The sequence below is a fragment of the Thunnus maccoyii genome, chromosome 6, assembly GCF_910596095.1.
Source record: "Thunnus maccoyii chromosome 6, fThuMac1.1, whole genome shotgun sequence".
In the NCBI taxonomy this organism is placed as follows: Eukaryota; Metazoa; Chordata; class Actinopteri; order Scombriformes; family Scombridae; genus Thunnus; species Thunnus maccoyii.
Genome location: NC_056538.1, coordinates 34,723,792 through 34,743,807, shown reverse-complemented (window position 1 = coordinate 34,743,807; position 20,016 = coordinate 34,723,792). Strand labels below are relative to the sequence as shown.

The 20,016-nt window shown below is 36.6% G+C and overlaps 3 protein-coding genes across 3 annotated transcripts; 1 reads left to right on the top strand and 2 right to left on the bottom strand.

Moving 5' to 3' along the window:
- Window positions 1-562: 562 nt before the first annotated feature.
- Window positions 563-8,594, top strand: LOC121899212 (olfactory receptor 11A1-like; the record flags this gene model as incomplete). Its single annotated transcript, XM_042414875.1, has 2 exons — window positions 563-1,478; window positions 8,578-8,594. Coding segments are annotated over exons 1-2 (921 nt in total), but the record flags the coding sequence as incomplete, so codon positions are not given.
- Window positions 8,595-10,967: 2,373 nt separating this feature from the next.
- Window positions 10,968-11,897, bottom strand: LOC121898341 (olfactory receptor 142-like). Its single transcript, XM_042413336.1, has one exon. The coding sequence runs from the start codon at window positions 11,895-11,897 to the stop codon at window positions 10,968-10,970; it is 930 nt and encodes a 309-aa protein (XP_042269270.1).
- A 2,885-nt stretch (window positions 11,898-14,782) lies between these two features.
- Window positions 14,783-15,712, bottom strand: LOC121898340 (olfactory receptor 11A1-like). The gene has a single exon (XM_042413335.1). The coding sequence runs from the start codon at window positions 15,710-15,712 to the stop codon at window positions 14,783-14,785; it is 930 nt and encodes a 309-aa protein (XP_042269269.1).
- Between the last annotated feature and the right edge of the window lie 4,304 nt (window positions 15,713-20,016).

Genomic DNA, 20,016 nt, shown 5'->3' with positions numbered 1-20,016 from the left:
GCACCTTCAACAACAAAGTGTTTAGAATTTATTATGCTCTGATTCTGACTGGCTTCTACTTCATAGCAACAGCAGCTGAGGCTCATGGGTATTGTAGTATTTTTTTAGCTGTTTGCCAAAATGAACATAAACATATGTGTTCATGTCTAATTTCAAGCAGGCACTTTATGAAGTAGCTTTTTTGCTGACATTGACTAAGCATGAGTGTGTGGGTGTCCTCTCTGGAAGAGTTTAAAAGAAGTCGAAGCAGAGTTTCAGCTCAGTTAGGAGCGACGTAGAGGGGCAGCAGGTGAATGTTTGATTCACACATGGTTTTGTAATTTCTACTCTAAGTGATATACTGAGTTTGAAAAAGAAATGATCCATTTGGAGTTTTTTGTTCACATTGTTTCCATGATAATGAGTCTGTTTAGTATTATTATGTTGAATCCTGTTTATGTGTTCTTAATGTTTCAGCTGCACATTTTGCCAAACAAGCAGGAGTTAAAACCAGTGAAATTATAACTAGCAGTTGAAACTATAACAAAATGTAACTTAATTATCATTTTGTTTGCACAGTAGAATTGTTGGGATCATGATAAACTCCACACAGTTTTCATATTTCACACTTGCTGCCTACTTTGACACTGGGCTTCTTAAATACTTTTATTTCATGACTGTTATGTGTCTCTATATTTTTATTGTTAGTGCCAATGTTTTTCTCATTGTGGTTATCTGTATGAACAGAAGCTTACATGAACCTATGTACCTTTTTCTGTGCAGCCTGTTTGTAAATGAACTGTATGGTAGTACAGGGTTGTTTCCATTCCTTCTGGTTCAGATCCTCTCTGACATTCACACTGTTTCTGCTTCTTTCTGTTTCCTGCAGATTTTCTGTTTGTACTCTTATGGAGGTATAGAATTTCTAAACTTAGCCATCATGTCTTATGACAGATACCTTGCTATCTGTTATCCTCTGCAATATAACACACATATGACGTCTAACAGAGCTGCCATCTTCATTGCTGTAATATGGGTACCCCCACTTCTTGTGAATTTTTTGACACTGCCTTTGATTGTTCCTTTGCAGCTGTGTGGAAACATCATCAACAAAGTTTACTGTGACAACCACTCTGTTGTGAAACTGGCCTGCTCTGACACCACAGTCAATAACGTCTCTGGACTTATTGTTATTGCTTTCTCAGTCTTTGGTCCTCTAATTTTAATTCTTTACACATACATGAGGATTCTTAAAGTTTGTTTTTCTGGTTCTAAACAGACCAGACAGAAAGCTGTCAGTACCTGCACACCTCACCTTGCTTCCCTGCTCAACTTCTCTTTTGGAGCTTGCTTTGAAATATTACAGAGCAGATTTAATATGAGCAGTGTACCCAACACATTACGCATCTTTTTATCCTTATACTTTCTTACATGCCCACCAATTTCCAACCCTTTAATGTACGGCCTGAAACTGTCCAAAATCCGTGTTACATGTAAAAGTTTGATATCAAATGTAGGCTATTAGTATTAATACTCATTTAACAGATTTCCCTATTTTCTTTAATGTAATTGGACCTTGTATTATATATTATTTTTTACTTAGGTCTGTCATTCTTTGTACTATATTGTAATGTAGAACTGTCCATTGTGTTATAATTTGAAATAAAAATTGCATTTAACCATACTTTAATAATTTGTCAACCTGTTTTGCTTCTGTAAATATAGTTTTCAGAAAGAGTTGTGTGCATCGTTTTGTGTCAGGAGAAATTAGCTGTATGTATTTACAAGAGAAAATCAAAAGCACTTTTTAAGAGCATGTGAGACATATTTTATTACTACTGTGATGAAGTACTCTTATACAAAGTAAATAATTTCTAACAGTTGTCTTGACTGTTATCATAACTTAATCATTCCAGAACATTTCGATGAAACTGCAATAGGTTGCAGGTTAGTTCTTCACTGTTCTCTAATGTGTGTCAGATACATAAACGATTATCATGACTAACTGTGGAGGCTAAATTAAAATCTAGTCTTCTCTTTTTCATGCAAAATGTGTGGAATAATACTCTTTTTTCTTTTGTAAAAACGGAGTGTACATACTGGTTTTTGACAGGTATAATACACGTCAAGTGAGCACAAACTGTATGATGAGAACCGTTCTCTGTCAAGTTTCACTGCACATCAAAAGTAGATCAAACAGCACTTCCAGTTTCGTCTAGTATGGAGTAGACGTGATTTCGGGGAGCTCCACCTCAACTTCGCCTTTTACCTCTATGTGTCTGAAGTGAGTTATAATGTTCTAAACAATATGATAAAACCAGGTAAATGAAAGAGACAAGAAAAGGGCTCCAGAGAAGAATATTCTGCTGAGAACTTGATAAAGCTAGTGGGCATGGAAAAAGCTAAAGCTAACGTTGCTAAGACATGACTCCATCCACCAACAAGGATGTTCTGGCTGTGATAAATATGCTGAACAGCACAGTCGACAAGAGGTTTGCCAAGCTTAATGGGTCCCTCTCAAACCTTAAATTGGCTCTATCTGATGTCAGCGAATGACTGTCTTGAAATTAAGCTGCCACTGAATTGCATGAGAGGTCAATCGAGGAGCTGTAGAGGCGTCATGATAGCCTAACATCATAGAGCATGCACAACAAGCCAAACTCGATGACCTGGGTGCTTGCTCCCGCTGTCAAAACGTTTGCATAATTGAGGTCAAGGAGAAGACAGAAGATGGTAGACCGACAGAATTTGTAGCATGTTGCACCCAAAGTTACTGGAAGAGGAACACTCCCATCGACCAATTGAAGTGGACCGTGATTGTAACAAAAAATCCAGATGATCTCCTATGATTGAATTTGCAAAACTATTGAGCTAAACGTAATATTGACTATTGGAAAACCCTTCCAATCTCTCTGGTTGGGAAGATTAACGCAATCAAGATGATTGTACTGCTGTGCTTTCTCCATCTCTTTCAGTCAATCCCACATTTTATCACTCAGTCTTACTTTACGCAGTTGTATTCAATTATTATACTCTTCATTTGGAACTATAAAGCCATCAGAATTTACAATTACATCTGGAGAGATTTAATGATGAAGATAGAGGAGGCATATTCAATAAGATATGGGGCCCTGTCCTGACATTTTTTCATGGTAATGACCCTGAAAAAAGCCCATCACCTTGCTGTGTATATTTCTTTTTTATTTTTACGTTTTTTACTACGTGAATACTGTGTACTTTAAAGCTCTGTATTTAATTTAATTATGACTGTAGTTATCGTTATTACCAAGGATGTGCTGCGCTCGTTTGTGTTTCTTTTTCTTTGTTTGTTTGTATTCCTCCTATGCTTAAAAAAACAATAAACACATATTTCAAAAAAAGTCACTGAAACAAAAATTGATGAATCTCACAAAGATGCAACTTTTAGTTATTGTAATTTTGGAAGCATTTTGATTATTTTTACTTTCTTTTTCTTTTGATCATGAATCTTTTGTTTTTTTTAAAAAAGTTTATATTGTTTACCTTTTAATATGTCAAGATTTTTCATTTATTTTTACATAAGTGAGTCTGCCTGCTTTGTTCACTGAGTATACAAACAAGTGTAGACTTAAAACTTAAATTTTTTTTGACAACAGTTATTTTGTCATTTTCTGTTGACTCAGAGCAGCCTGTATGCGCCCAGTATCACGCCAAAGTGTGTAATACACCCTCCAGTCCACCGTGTCAGTGCCACGTTTGCCTCAATTAGGTGTGAAAATTACATGCATGTATACTCAATGCCAACAACTCCATCTTGCAGCTGTAGTATTTCTGGCCTGGAGAAGTGATGCAGAACAGATGACGTCTATATAATGTGACATATTTCCATATCAGGAGGTGGCAGTTTGGGTGGACGGCTAGATAGACATATGCAAAAAGTAGACTTAGCTGCAGGAGACCGCTGTTCGCCTCCCGCTTTCAACTGCAAGTGTTATGTTTCAGGACAGTTTTTTATAAATTGATTGTTGTGGTGTTTACTGCTGCCATGACAACGAAGGTTGTGTAACTTTAAGGAAGCAGAAACCACGTTTCAAGTGATCATTTTAACCCAAACCATGATCTTTCCCTGAACCTAACCAAGTGGTTTTTGTTCCTAAACCTAACTAGACCTTAACCACAGCATTGTCACACCATAAAACATAATTACTTTTTAACAGTGATGTGTAATGGTTTTGGAAAGCACAACAAATGATGTTGTCCTGCCGATTACTGCCGATAGAGGCGCCATATTAGAAAACACTCTTAACATACCCAGGGTTATAAAGAGTGAACTACAGACTGTAAAGACCTCTTGGGCAAATTGTGGATTTTGAGCTGTCTGAATAAAATGGACTTGGCTTGAACTACATTTCAGGGCTGAAAAATGTTGAGAATTTGTATTACAGTTTGCTGATGATGATGTTGTTTCTGTCTTATCTGTCCTTACCTGCGACTGTTACATACCGTACCCATTATTTTTTGACAATGTGTATGCTACCTTGTAATAATTCACCAAAAAAATGAAGAATAAAAAATAAAATAAATACAATCCATCGAAATATCTTAAAAAAGCATTTCAAATACATATCAAATATAAATAGATGGAAAGTTAAGAATGACAAACTTAAAATACTCATGGTAAGTCAAAATGATAAGATACAAAGTCCAAATTATGAATTTTTAGATGTTAATGTTCTTAAAATGATTAAAGAGTCAAAATTTCAGATAATTCAAAACAATGAGATATGTAGAAAACTTGACTCAAAATTGTTACTATAATTTTAAATTATTGTATTTTCACATAACAGGTATCTGAAATGATGACTTAGTACAAATGTTTTTACTTAATAAGCCCTTTCTCAATATAAACGGGAGTAATCGGTCACTGAAAACACCTGTGTGGTCTGTTCTGTTGGGCTTCATGTCAAGTTTGTGTGAATTAAACCATCAAATGAGCCACAGACAGTTTCTGCCCAGAAGGGAAAATCAAGTGTTACAGGCTAAATTCAGGAACAGACAGAGAACTACTTAAAATTAAATAAACAACATTCAGAATCACAATCAACGCACACTATATACATTATAATACCTTAGGCCATATACATGATTTGTGCATTGTGCATTGTGTGGACCTATATTTGAAGAAATAATGAGTCTAACAGTGCAGATCAGAAGGCCTTGTTGAAGAAGTATAAAGTAGTAACTTATTAAGAGTCATATTCAGGTAAAGATGAGTATCTATTATTGAATGAAATATACATAGCTTAATAAAATACAAATAGGTATAAAAGTAAATGTGATGCTATAAAATACATTTAGCTCATTTCTCAATGTGACTCACATGGTGCTCACTACTAAAATACATCTCTGTCAGTAGTTTTGTGGAAGGTATGTCTCTGTATTTTGCATTGTGTGTGCAAGGCAAATTTCCCTCTGGGACAATAAAGTCTTATCTTATATTTACATGAGCAAAACAGACTGAAAAGTAGATTAAGAGTTAATGTACTGTACTTTATTAGTAACATTAAAACAGAATACACAGTTCTACATTAGAATACTACAAAGGTTTGATTAAATTAAAGCCAATAATGAATATTAATAGCCAACATTTGATATAAGACTTTTACTCAAGGCCCGTATTTTGGACATTTTCAGGCCATACATTACAGGGTTGAACAGCGGTGGGCATGTAAGAAAGTATAATGATAAAAATATTCGAAGCATATTTGGTACTCTGCTCATATCAAACCTGCTCTGCAATAATTCAAAGCAAGCCCCGAGAGAGAAGTTGAGCAGGGAAGCAAGGTGAGGTGTGCAGGTACTGACGGCTTTCTGTCTGGTCTGTTTAGAACCAGAAACACAAACTCTAAGAATGTGCAAGTAAGTGTACAGAATTACATTTAAAGCAACAAACATTGTTCCAAAAGATGCAATAAGTCCATATATATTACTTCCACTGGTGTTAGAGCACGCCAGCTTGACAACAGAGTGGGCAGCACAGAAAACTTTATCAATGATATTCCCACACAGCTGCAGAGGAGTAGCCAAAGATAACCAAACGACCACCACAAAACAAGGGTATAACCATGTTATGGCAATAAGTGTGCCAATCTTTTTAGACGTCATGTGTTATATTTTAGAGGACAACAGATTGCGAGGTATCTGTCATAAGACATGATGGCTAAGTTTAAATATTCAACAGCTCCATAAGAATGTGCACAGAAAATCTGCAGGAAGCAAAAAGAGGCAGAAACAGTGTGAATGTCAGAGAGGATCTGAACCAGAAGGAATGGAAACAACCCTGTACTACCAAACAGTTCATTTACAAACAGGCTGCACAAAAAAAGGTACATAGGTTCATGTAAGCTTCTGTTCATACAGATAACCACAATGAGCAAAACATTGGCACCAACAATAAAAAAATACAGTGACATAATTACCATGAAATACAAATATTTGAAAACCCCAGTGTCAAAATAGGCCACAAGTGAAAAATATGAAATCTTTGTGGAGTTTATCATGATCGTCTTTGGTTCACAACAATTCTACTGTGCAGGCAAAGCAATAATCATGTCACCTTTTTGTTACAGATTTGTAAAAATTTACATAGTTTAAACTTGGACTGGACTTCAACATCAAGCACACATGAACATAAGACAGTGTAGTAATAATAAATAGGTTCATTATCATGGAAAGAGTTTTAACAAACACCCTCAAATGTACCGTTTCCTTTTCAAAGTCAAAGTAATGCAGAGGTTAGAAATTACTTTATTTGTGACATGTGAATCCCAACTTTCCCCTGCTGTCCTGCTGTAGTCATACTGTGACTCCCTCCTAACTGAGCCGACACTCTGCTGCAACGACTTTTAAACTTTTCAAGGAGGACACCCACAGCAGCAGACTGACCTCATTATGAAAATAACCACTGACCCATACTGAGAAAGAAGACTTTGTAGTCCACCTACTGTTTAAAATGCAAAAGTATCTGAGCTCGAGGGGAATGCCATGAAATTTTGTACAGACATTCATGGTCCTAGAGGAGGAATCCTCATGACCTTTGACCTGACACCACCAGCACGTCAAACCTTTCAATTATCTATTGTCACCAACAGGTTGGCATGTTTGGTTCAGAAGGAAATGTCTTAACAGCCATTAAAACATCCAAAATGAGAAAATGTCTCACTGAAGGTAAAGAATACAAGTTCTGTAAGTTGAGTAAGTTGTGATGATCTCAACCATAAAATAAGTGGTGACAAGGAAGTTTGGTGACAAAAAGAGCACTGGTATCAGACCAGCAGAAACAGGCGAAAAATGATTTCAAAGGGGTTTTTCTAGGTTGGGTAGAGAGTGACATTGAAGCAGCCAGGGAGCTGAACACGCAAAGATAAGTCAAATGAAAATTTATTACAAAGAGTAATAAAGTGCTTGCTCATGGGGGAATTATTGGGTCTCTGTAAATTAAAGAGTACGATCTTGACCTACTCTATGTGAAAAGTGCCTTGAGATGACTTTTTGTGATATGGTGCTATATAAATAAAAATTGATTGAATTGACTGAATTGAGTAAAAATACTCATTGTAAAAAGACCCTAATGTATGCTCAAAAACTCACCAAATTTGGCACGCACATTAGGTCTGGTGAAGGATTTGATAAAATGTAAAAATTAACCCCTAAAGTGCCAAAATGTGCTCTCTAGCGCCACCTATGTAACAAAATGGCCGCCACGGCCCGTAGGAATGTCGTAGAGAGATCAAACCAAAACTCAATTATTCGTCTCTTCAAGACCTGCAAATCATATGCTGACACCCCTGACCTAAATCCAACAGGAAGTCTGCAATTAGCCTTTCAAAACAAGACTTTGCCCCAATTTTGGACCCCGAACAAACGCTATCTCCTCCGAGGGCTTTAATGGTATCTGCTTCAAACTTTAAAACATGACTTATGACACTGTGCTGAAAAAAAGTTGTTAAAAACTTTGTAATAACTCGAACGGTTTGGATTTAATAAGCCCTAAAAGTTGTAGTGCCACATCACACCTTATAATGTAAACCAATGGGGAGGCAATCTATGGGCATGAACTTTCTGTCAAACAGAGGCTTCTGATGTCTAAATTATAAGTCTGACCACTTTCAAACCTGTATCAGTGGATTCGCCACAGAAATTCCTACTAAAAATGATTTTTAATGTTAGATTTGGCCAAAGTCATGGGATTTATGAGGAGATTTCACAAGAAGTGTACTCTAAAATCCTCCTCTCCAACTGCTCCTGGTGATGTCACTCCCTCAGTGCTGTGAAACATTCCGCAATACACACTCATTATAAAATCACAGGAGGAGCAAGAAAAGACTTTAAAACTCGCACTCTAATATCTCAAAAACAGTAAAAGATAGAAAACACATGTAAATTCAAGATTTGTAGGTTAAAGTCTCGTGACTCATTTAAAGATCAAATGAAGTTTGTATCTAAAACTATGTGGAAGCACTAAATGTTCAAAAAGGTGTGGGTTCACTCACACTCTCCATTCAAATCAAAGTTTGACCAGGTCATGTGGGTTAAAAGTCTTTGCTTTTCTAAAAATAGAGTTGATGAAAATTAGGAAAATAATTTGTTTTACACACAAACTCATCAAGAGTTTTCAATTTACTAATTGAAATTCAAGTAAATGGGCCCAAAACTTACATAATTTTGATGACACAGATGTGAGCAAGACAGACATGTCTCACCCTGTGGAAAATTCTCATCCTGTCAATCAAACTTTCAAAATAAAAGCACACCACACTTGTAAGAAATATCCCTCATTTTTAAAAAGCAAAATGATCTGATCCTGACGGGCCAGAGTGCGAGTTCCCGTCCAACGCTGCTTGCAGCTTTAATTTTTTGTGTGTTTGTTTGTTTCTTTCTTTCTTTATTATTACGCCACTTAAACCCTAAATTTGACCCCCTAAACATGCTCAAAAACTCAATTATTCATCTAATCAAGACCTACAAATCATATGCTGACACCCCTGACCTAAATCCAACAGGAAGTTCGCAATTAGCCTTTCAAAACAAGACTTTGCCCCAATTTTGGCCCCCGAACAAACACTATCTCCTCTGAGGGTGTTAATGGTATCTGCTTCAAACTTAATAAATGACTTATGACACTGTGCTGAAAAAAAGTTCTTAAAAACTTGGTAATCTCTCGAACAGTTTGGATTTAATAAGCCCTGAAAGTTGCCGTGCCACATCAGCCTTACAATGTAAAACAATGGGGAGGCAATCTATGGGCATGAACTTTCTGTCAAACAGAGGCTTCTGACATCTAAACTATAAGTCTGACCACTTTCAAACCTGTATCAATGGATTCGCCACAGAATTTCCTACTATAATATGATTTTTAATGTAAGATTTGGCCAAAGTCATGGGATTTATGAGGAGATTTCACAAGAAGTGTACTCTAAAATCCTCCTCTCCAACTGCTCCTGGTGATGTCACTCCCTCAGTGCTGTGAAACATTCCGCAATACACACTCATTATAAAATCACAGGAGGAGCAAGAAAAGACTTTAAAACTCACACTCTAATATCTCAAAAAGAGTAAAAGATAGAAAACACATGTAAATTCAAGATTTGTAGGTCAAAGTCTCGTGACTCATTTAAAGTTCAAGTGAAGTCTGTATCTAAAACTATGTGGAAGCAGTAAATGTTCAAAAAGGTGTGAGTTCGCTCACACTCTCCATTCAAATATATATGAGTATTTTTCTGTATTCAGCTGCAGTTACTTATTGTCTCTACACACCTCATAGTACACATGTCAATCAAACTTTGACCAGGTCATGTGGGTTAAAAGTCTTTTCTTTTCTAAAAATAGAGTTGATGAAAATTAGGAAAATAATTTGTTTTACACACAAACTCATCAAGAGTTTTCAATTTACTAATTGAAATTCAAGTGAATGGGCCCAAAACATTTATAATTTTGATGTCACAGGTGTGAGCAAGACAGACATGTCTCACCCTGCAGAAAATTCTCATCCTGTCAATCACACTTTCAAAATAAAAGCACACCACACTTGTAAGAAATATCCCTCATTTTTAAAAAGCAAATTGATCTGATCCCGACGGACCAGAGTGCGAGGTCCCGACCAACGCTGCTTGCAGCTTTAATTGTTACTGTAATTTTAAATTATTGTATTTTCACATAACAGGTATCTGAAATAATGACTTAGTACAAATGTTTTTACTTAATAAGCCCTTACTCAATATAAACGGGAGTAATCAGTCACTGAAAACACCTGTGTGGTCTGTTCTGTTGGGCTTCATGTCAAGTTTGTGTGAATTAAACCATCAAATGAGCCACAGACAGTTTCTGCCCAGAAGGGAAAATCAAGTGTTACAGGCTAAATTCAGGAACAGACAGAGAACTACTTAAAATTAAATAAAAAACATTCATAATCACAATCAACGCACACTATATACATTATAATACCTTAGGCCATATACATGATTTGTGCATTGTGCATTGTGTGGACCTATATGTGAAGAAATAATGAGTCTAACAGTGCAGATCAGAAGGCCTTGTTGAAGTAGTATAAACTAGTAACTTATTAAGAGTCATATTCAGGTAAAGATGAGTATCTATCATTGAATTAAATATACATACCTTAATAAAATACAAATAGGTATAAAAGTAAATGTGATGCTATAAAATACATTTGGTTCATTTCTCAATCTGACTCACATGGTACTCACTACTAAAATACATCTCTGTCAGTAGTTTTGTGGAAGTTATGTCTCTGTATTTTGCATTGTGTGTGCAAGGCAAATTTCCCTCTGGGACAATAAAGTCTTATCTTATATTTACATGAGCAAAACAGACTGAAAAGTAGATTATGAGTTAATGTACTGTATTTTATTAGTAACATTAAAACAGAATACACAGTTCTACATTAGAATACTACAAAGGTTTGATTAAATTAAAGCCAATAATGAATATTAATAGCCAACATTTGATATAAGACTTTTACTCAAGGCCCGTATTTTAGACATTTTCAGGCCATACATTACAGGGTTGAACAGCGGTGGGCATGTAAGAAAGTATAATGATAAAAATATTCGAAGCATATTTGGTACTCTGCTCATATCAAACCTGCTCTGTAATAATTCAAAGCAAGCCCCGAGAGAGAAGTTGAGCAGGGAAGCAAGGTGAGGTGTGCAGGTACTGACGGCTTTCTGTCTGGTCTGTTTAGAACCAGAAAAACAAACTCTAAGAATGTGCAAGTAAGTGTACAGAATTACATTTAAAGCAACAAAGATTGTTCCAAAAGATGCAATAAATCCATATATATTGCTTCCACTGGTGTTAGAGCATGCCAGCTTGACAACAGAGTGAGCAGCACAGAAAACTTTATCAATGATATTCCCACACAGCTGCAGAGGAGTAGTCAAAAATAACCAAACAACCATCGCAAAACAAGGGTATAACCATGTTATGGCAATAAGTGTGCCAATCTTTTTAGACGTCATACGTGTGTTATATTGTAGAGGACAACAGATTGCGAGGTATCTGTCATAAGACATGATGGCTAAGTTTAAATATTCAACAGCTCCATAAGAATGTGCACAGAAAATCTGCAGGAAGCAAAAAGAGGCAGAAACAGTGTGAATGTCAGAGAGGATCTGAACCAGAAGGAATGGAAACAACCCTGTACTACCAAACAGTTCATTTACAAACAGGCTGCACAGAAAAAGGTACATAGGTTCATGTAAGCTTCTGTTCATACAGATAACCACAATGAGCAAAACATTGGCACTAATAATAAAAAAATACAATGACATGATTACCATGAAATACAAATATTTGAAAACCCCAGTGTCAAAATAGGCCACAAGTGAAAAATATGAAATCTTTGTGGAGTTTATCATGATCGTCTTTGGTTCACAACAATTCTACTGTGCAGGCAAAGCAATAATCATGTCACCTTTTTGTTACAGATTTGTAAAAATTTACATAGTTTAAACTTGGACTGCACTTCAACATCAAGCACACATGAACATAAGACAGTGTAGTAATAATAAATAGGTTCATTATCATGGAAAGAATTTTAACAAACACCCTCAAATGTACCGTTTCCTTTTCAAAGTCAAAGTAATGCAGAGGTTAGAAATTACTTTATTTGTGACATGTGAATCCCAACTTTCCCCTGCTGTCCTGCTGTAGTCATACTGTGACTCCCTCCTAACTGAGCCGACACTCTGCTGCAACGACTTTTAAACTTTTCAAGGAGGACACCCACAGCAGCAGACTGACCTCATTATGAAAATAACCACTGACCCATACTGAGAAAGAAGACTTTGTAGTCCACCTACTGTTTAAAATGCAAAAGTATCTGAGCTCGAGGGGAATGCCATGAAATTTTTTATAGACATTCATGGTCCTAGAGGAGGAATCCTCATGACCTTTGACCTGGCACCACCAGCAGGTCAAACCTTTCAATTATCAAGGAAAATATCTACTTTATAGATTGGCACAAAATGTAGTACAGACATTCATGGTTCCCAGATGATGAGTCCCAATGACTTCCCTGATCCCCTGATTTTTTAAAATTTTTTATCTATTGTCACCAACAGGTTGGCATGTTTGGTTCAGAAGGAAAAGTCTTAACAGCCATTAAAACATCCAAAATGAGAAAATGTCTCACTGAAGGTAAAGAATACAAGTTCTGTAAGTTGAGTAAGTTGTGATGATCTCAACCGTAGACTGCATATAAGGATGGACGTAGTGAGGTCTGATGTCACCCAAAATTTGTCATTGGAGCTGATTTGAGTCAGCATTAGCTACTTTAGCTAAACTGTGCTAACAGGCAGGTATTGTAATAAAGTAATATTAAACTTAGTGAAATAGTGTGACAATAGTCAGACGATTGCGAGTCCCGGAGCCGGGGAGAGCAGCAGGTGAGCTAACTGTCAATCACAGCTGTCAATCAACACCTACATGGCTTGATCCCAACATGTTTCATATTCACATCTGGAGGCGCAGTGACCACTGGTAAAAACTAGGTGGTGACAAGGAAGTTTGGTGACAGAGAGAACACTGGTATCAGACCAGCAGAAACAGAGGAAAAATGATTTCAAAGGGGTTTTTCTAGGTTGGGTAGAGAGTGACACTGAAGCAACCAGGGAGCTGAAGACTCAAAGATAAGTCAAATGAAAATTTATTACAAAGAGTAAAAAAACTCATTGTAAACAGACCCTATTGTTTTTTGTTTGTTTGTTTCTTTGTTTGTTTGTTTCTTTCTTTCTTATTATTATGAGACTTAAGCCCTAAATTTGACCCCCTAAATATGCTCAAAAACTCACCAAATTTGGCACGCACATCAGGTCTAGTGAAAAATTGTGCTCGAGAGCGCCACCTATGAAACAAAATGGCTGCCACGGCCCATAGGCATGTCGTAGAGAGATAAAACCAAAACTCAATTATTCGTCTCATCAAGACCTACAAATCATACACTGACACCCTTGACCTAAATCCAACAGGAAGTCCGCAATCAGCCTTTCAAAATAAGACTGCCCCAATTTCAGACCCCGAACAAACAATATCTCCTCTGAGGGCGTTAATGGTATCGACTAAAAAACTTTGATACATGACTTATGACACTGTGCTGAAATAAAGTTGTTAAAAACTTTGTAATAACTCCAACGGTTTGGATTTAATAAGCCCTGAAAGTTGTAGTGCCACATCACACCTTACAATGTAAAACAATGGGGAGGCAATCTATGGGCATGAACTTTGTGTCAAACAGAGGCTTCTGATGTCTAAACTATAAGTCTGACCACTTTCAAACCTGTATCAATGGATTCGCCACAGAATTTCCTACTATAATATGATTTTTAATGTAAGATTTGGCCAAAGTCATGGGATTTATGAGGAGATTTCACAAGAAACGTACTCTAAAATCCTCCTCTCCAACTGCTCCTGGTGATGTCACTCCCTCAGTGCTGTGAAACATTCCGCAATACACACTCATTATAAAATCACAGGAGGAGCAAGAAAAGACTTTAAAACTCACACTCTAATATCTCAAAAAGAGTAAAAGATAGAAAACACATGTAAATTCAAGATTTGTAGGTCAAAGTCTCGTGACTCATTTAAAGTTCAAGTGAAGTCTGTATCTAAAACTATGTGGAAGCAGTAAATGTTCAAAAAGGTGTGAGTTCGCTCACACTCTCCATTCAAATATACGAGTATTTTTCTGTATTCAGCTGCAGTTACTTATTGTCTCTACACACCTGATAGTACACATGTCAATCAAACTTTGACCAGGTCATGTGGGTTAAAAGTCTTTTCTTTTCTAAAAGTAGAGTTGATGAAAATTAGGAAAATAATTTGTTTTAAATAAGTATAAAGTAGTAACTTATTAAGAGTCATATTCAGGTAAAGATGAGTATCTATCATTGAATGAAATATACATAGCTTAATAAAATACAAATAGATATAATAGTAAATGTGATGCTATAAAATACATTTGGCTCATTTCTCAATCTGACTCACATGGTGCTCACTACTAAAATACATCTCTGTCAGTAGTTTTGTGGAAGTTATGTCTCTGTATTTTGCATTGTGTGTGCAAGGCAAATTTCCCTCTGGCACAATAAAGTCTTATCTTATATTTACATGAGCAAAACAGACTGAAAATTAGATTAGGAGTTAATGTACTGTACTTTATTAGTAACATTAAAACAGAATACACAGTTCTACATTAGAATACTACAAAGGTTTGATTAAATTAAAGCCAATAAGGGTAAGAATATTAATAGCCAACATTTGATATGAGACTTTTACTCAAGGCCCGTATTTTAGACATTTTCAGGCCATACATTACAGGGTTGAACAGCGGTGGGCATGTAAGAAAGTATAATGATAAAAGTATTCGAATCATATTTGGTACTCTGCTCATATCAAACCTGCTCTGCAATATTTCAAAGGAAGCCCCGAGAGAGAAGTTGAGCAGGGAAGCAAGGTGAGGTGTGCAGGTACTGACGGCTTTCTGTCTGGTCTGTTTAGAACCAGAAAAACAAACTCTAAGAATGTGCAAGTAAGTGTACAGAATTACATTTAAAGCAATAAAGATTATGCCAAAAGATACAATAAGTCCATACATATTACTTCCACTGGTGTTAGAGCATGCCAGCTTGACAACAGAGTGGGCAGCACAGAAAACTTTATCAATGATATTCCCACACAGCTGCAGAGGAGTAGCCAAAGATAACCAAACGACCATCACAAAACAAGAATATAACCATGTTATGGCAATAAGTGTGCCAATCTTTTTAGACGTCATACGTGTGTTATATTGTAGAGGACAACAGATAGCGAGGTATCTGTCATAAGACATGATGGCTAAGTTTAAATATTCCACACTTGCATACGTATACAAACAGAAAATCTGCAGGAAGCAAAAAGAGGCAGAAACAGTGTGAATGTCAGAGAGGATCTGAACCAGAAGGAATGGAAACAACCCTGTACTACCAAACAGTTCATTTACAAACAGGCTGCACAGAAAAAGGTACATAGGTTCATGTAAGCTTCTGTTCATACAGATAACCACAATGAGCAAAACATTGGCACTAACAATAAAAAAATACAATGACATAATTACCATGAAATACAAATATTTGAAAACCCCAGTGTCAAAATAGGCCACAAGTGAAAAATATGAAATCTTTGTGGAGTTTATCATGATCGTCTTTGGTTCACAACAATTCTACTGTGCACGCAAAGCAATAATCATGTCACCTTTTTGTTACAGATTTGTAAAAATTTACATAGTTTAAACTTGGACTGCACTTCAACATCAAGCACACATGAACATAAGACAGTGTAGTAATAATAAATAGGTTCATTATCATGGAAAGAGTTTTAACAAACACCCTCAAATGTACCGTTTCCTTTTCAAAGTCAAAGTAACGCAGAGGTTAGAAATTACTTTATTTGTGACATGTGAATCCCAACTTTCCCCTGCTGTCCTGCTGTAGTCATACTGTGACTCCCTCCTAACTGAGCCGACACTCTGCTGCAACGACTTTTAAACTTTTCAAGGAGGACACCCACAGCAGCAGACTGACCTCATTATGAAAATAACCACTGACCCATACTGAGAAAGAAGACTTTGTAGTCCACCTACTGTTTAAAATGCAAAAGTATCTGAGCTCGAGGGGAATGCCATGAAATTTTGTACAGACATTCATGGTCCTAGAGGAGGAATCCTCATGACCTTTGACCTGACACCACCAGCAGGTCAAACCTTTCATTTATCTTTTGTCACCAACAGGTTGGCATGTTTGGTTCAGAAGGAAATGTCTTGACAGCCATTAAAACATCCAAAATGAGAAAATGTCTCACTGAAGGTAAAGAATACAAGTTCTGTAAGTTGAGTAAGTTGTGATGATCTCAACCATAAAATAAGTGGTGACAAGGAAGTTTGGTGACAAAAAGAGCACTGGTATCAGACCAGCAGAAACAGAGGAAAAATGATTTCAAAGGGGTTTTTCTAGGTTGGGTAGAGAGTGACATTGAAGCAACCAGGGAGCTGAACACTCAAAGATAAGTCAAATGAAAATTTATTACAAAGAGTAATAAAGTGCTTGCTCATGGGGGAATTGTTGGGTCTCTGTAAATTAAAGAGTATGGTCTTGACCTACTCTATGTGAAAAGTGCCTTGAGATGACTTTTTGTGATATGGTGCTATATAAATAAAAATTGATTGAATTGAGTAAAAATACTCATTGTAAACAGACCCTATTGTATGCTCAAAAACTCACCGAATTTGGCACGCACATTAGGTCTGGTGAAGCATTTGATAAAATGTAAAAATCAACCCCTAAAGTGCCAAAATGTGCTCTCTAGCGCCACCTATGTAACAAAATGGCCGCCACGGCCCGTAGGAATGTCGTAGAGAGATCAAACCAAAACTCAATTATTCGTCTCTTCAAGACCTGCAAATCATATGCTGACACCCCTGACCTAAATCCAACAGGAAGTCTGCAATTAGCCTTTCAAAATAAGAATTTGCCCCAATTTTGGACCCCGAACAAACGCTATCTCCTCTGAGGGCGTTAATGGTACCGGCTTGAAACCTTAATACATGACTTATGACACTGTGCTGAAATAAAGTTGTTAAAAACTTTGTAATAACTCGAACGGTTTGGATTTAATAAGTCTTGAGAGTTGCATTGCCACATAACACCTTATAATATAAACCAGTGGGGAGGCAATCTATGGGCATGAGCTTTGTGTCAAACAGAGGCTTCTGACGTCTAAACTATAAGTCTGACCACTTTCAAACCTGTATCAATGGATTCGCCACAGACATTCCTACTAAAAATGATTTTTAATGTTAGATTTGGCCAAAGTCATGGGATTTATGAGGAGATTTCACAAGAAGCGTACTCTAAAATCCTCCTCTCCAACTGCTCCTGGTGATGTCACTCCCTCAGTGCTGTGAAACATTCCGCAATACACACTCATTATAAAATCACAGGAGGAGCAAGAAAAGACTTTAAAACTCACACTCTAATATCTCAAAAACAGTAAAAGATAGAAAACACATGTAAATTCAAGATTTGTAGGTTAAAGTCTCGTGACTCATTTAAAGTTCAAATGAAGTTTGTATCTAAAACCATATGGAAGCAGTAAATGTCCAAAAAGGTGTGGGTTCGCTCACACTCTCCATTCAAATATATGAGTATTTTTCTGTATTCAGCTGCAGTTACTTATTGTCTCTACACACCTGACAGTACATATGTCAATCAAACTTTGACCAGGTCATGTGGGTTAAAAGTCTTTCCTTTTCTAAAAATAGAGTTGATGAAAATTAGGAAAATAATTTGTTTTACACACAAACTCATCAAGAGTTTTCAATTTACTAATTGAAATTCAAATGAATGGGCCCAAAACGTTCATAATTTTGATGTCACAGGTGTGAGCAAGACAGATATGTCTCACCCTGCAGAAAATTCTCATCCTGTCAATCACACTTTCAAAATAAAAGCACACCACACTTGTAAGAAATATCCCTCATTTTTAAAAAGCAAAATGATCTGATCCCGCCGGACCAGAGTGTGAGGTCCTGACCAATGCTGCTTGCAGCTTTAATTTTTCGTGTGTTTGTTTCTTTTTTGTTTCTTTCTTTATTATTACGCCACTTAAACCCTAAATTTGATCCCCTAAACATGCTCAGAAACTCACCAAATTTGGCATGCACATCAGGTCTGGTGAAATATTTGATGAAATGTAAATATTAACCCGTAAAGTGCCAAAATGTGCTCTCTAGCGCCACCTATGTAACAAAATGGCCACCACAGCCCGTAGGAATGTCGTAGAGAGATCAAACCAAAACTCAATTATTCATCTCATCAAGACCTACAAATCATACACAGACAACCCTGACCTAAATCCAACAGGAAGTCCGCAATTAGCCTTTCAAAACAAGACATTGCCCGAATTTTGGAACAAACGCTATCTCCTCTGAGGGTGTTAATGGTATCGGCTTCAAACTTTAAAACCTGACTTATGACACTGTGCTGAAAAAAAGTTGTTAAAAACTTTGTAATAACTCCAACGGTTTGGATTTAATAAGTCTTGAGAGTTGCAGTGCCACATAACACCTTATAATGTAAACCAGTGGAGAGGCAATCTATGGGCATGAACTTTGTGTCAAACAGAGGCTTCTGACGTCTAAACTATAAGTCTGACCACTTTCAAACCTGTATCAATGGATTCGCCACAGAAATTCCTACTAAAAATGATTTTTAATGTTAGATTTGGCCAAAGTCATGGGATTTATGAGGAGATTTCACAAGAAGCGTACTCTAAAATCCTCCTCTCCAACTGCTCCTGGTGATGTCACTCCCTCAGTGCTGTGAAACATTTTGCAATACACACTCATTATAAAATCACAGGAGGAGCAAGAAAAGACTTTAAAACTCACACTCTAATATCTCAAAAACAATAAAAGATAGAAAACACATGTAAATTCAAGATTTGTAGGTCAAAGTCTCGTAACTCATTTAAAGTTCAAATGAAGTTTGTATCTAAAACTATGTGGAAGCAGTAAATGTTCAAAAAGGTGTGGGTTCACTCACACTCTCCATTCAAATCAAAGTTTGACCAGGTCATGTGGGTTAAAAGTCTTTGCTTTTCTAAAAATAGAGTTGATGAAAACGAGGAAAATAATTAGTTTTACACACAAACTCATCAAGAGTTTTCAATTTACTAATTGAAATTCAAGTGAATGGGCCCAAAACTTGCATAATTTTGATGACACAAGTGTGAGCAAGACAGACATGTCTCACCCTGTGGAAAATTCTCATCCTGTCAATCAAACTTTTAAAATAAAAGCACACCACACTTGTAAGAAATATCCCTCATTTTTAAAAAGCAAAATGATCTGATCCCGACAGACCAGAGTGCGAGGTCCTGACCAACGCTGCTTGCAGCTTTAATTTTTCGTGTGTTTGTTTCTTTGTTTGTTTATTTCTTTATTATTATGCCACTTAAACCCTAAACTTGATCCCCTAAACATGCTCAAAAACTCTCCAAATTTGGCACGCATATCAGGTCTGATGAAAAATTTGATAAAATGTAAAAATTAACCCTTAAAGAGCCAAAATGTGCTCTCTAGGACCACCTATGTAACAAAAATGGCCACCACAGCCCGTAGGAATGTCATAGAGGGATCAAACCAAAACTCAATTATTCGTCTCATCAAGACCTACAAATCATATGCTGACACCCCTGACCTAAATCCAACAGGAAGTCCGCAATTAGCCTTTCAAAATAAGACTTTGCCCCAAATTTGGCCCCCGAACAAATGCTATCTCCTCTGAGGGTGTTAATGGTATCGGCTTGAAACCTTAATACATGACTTATGACACTATGCTGAAATAAAGTTGTTAAAAACTGTGTAATCACTTGAACAGTTTGGATTTAATAAGCCCTGAGGGTTGCAGTGCCACATCACACCTTACAATGTAAACCAATGGG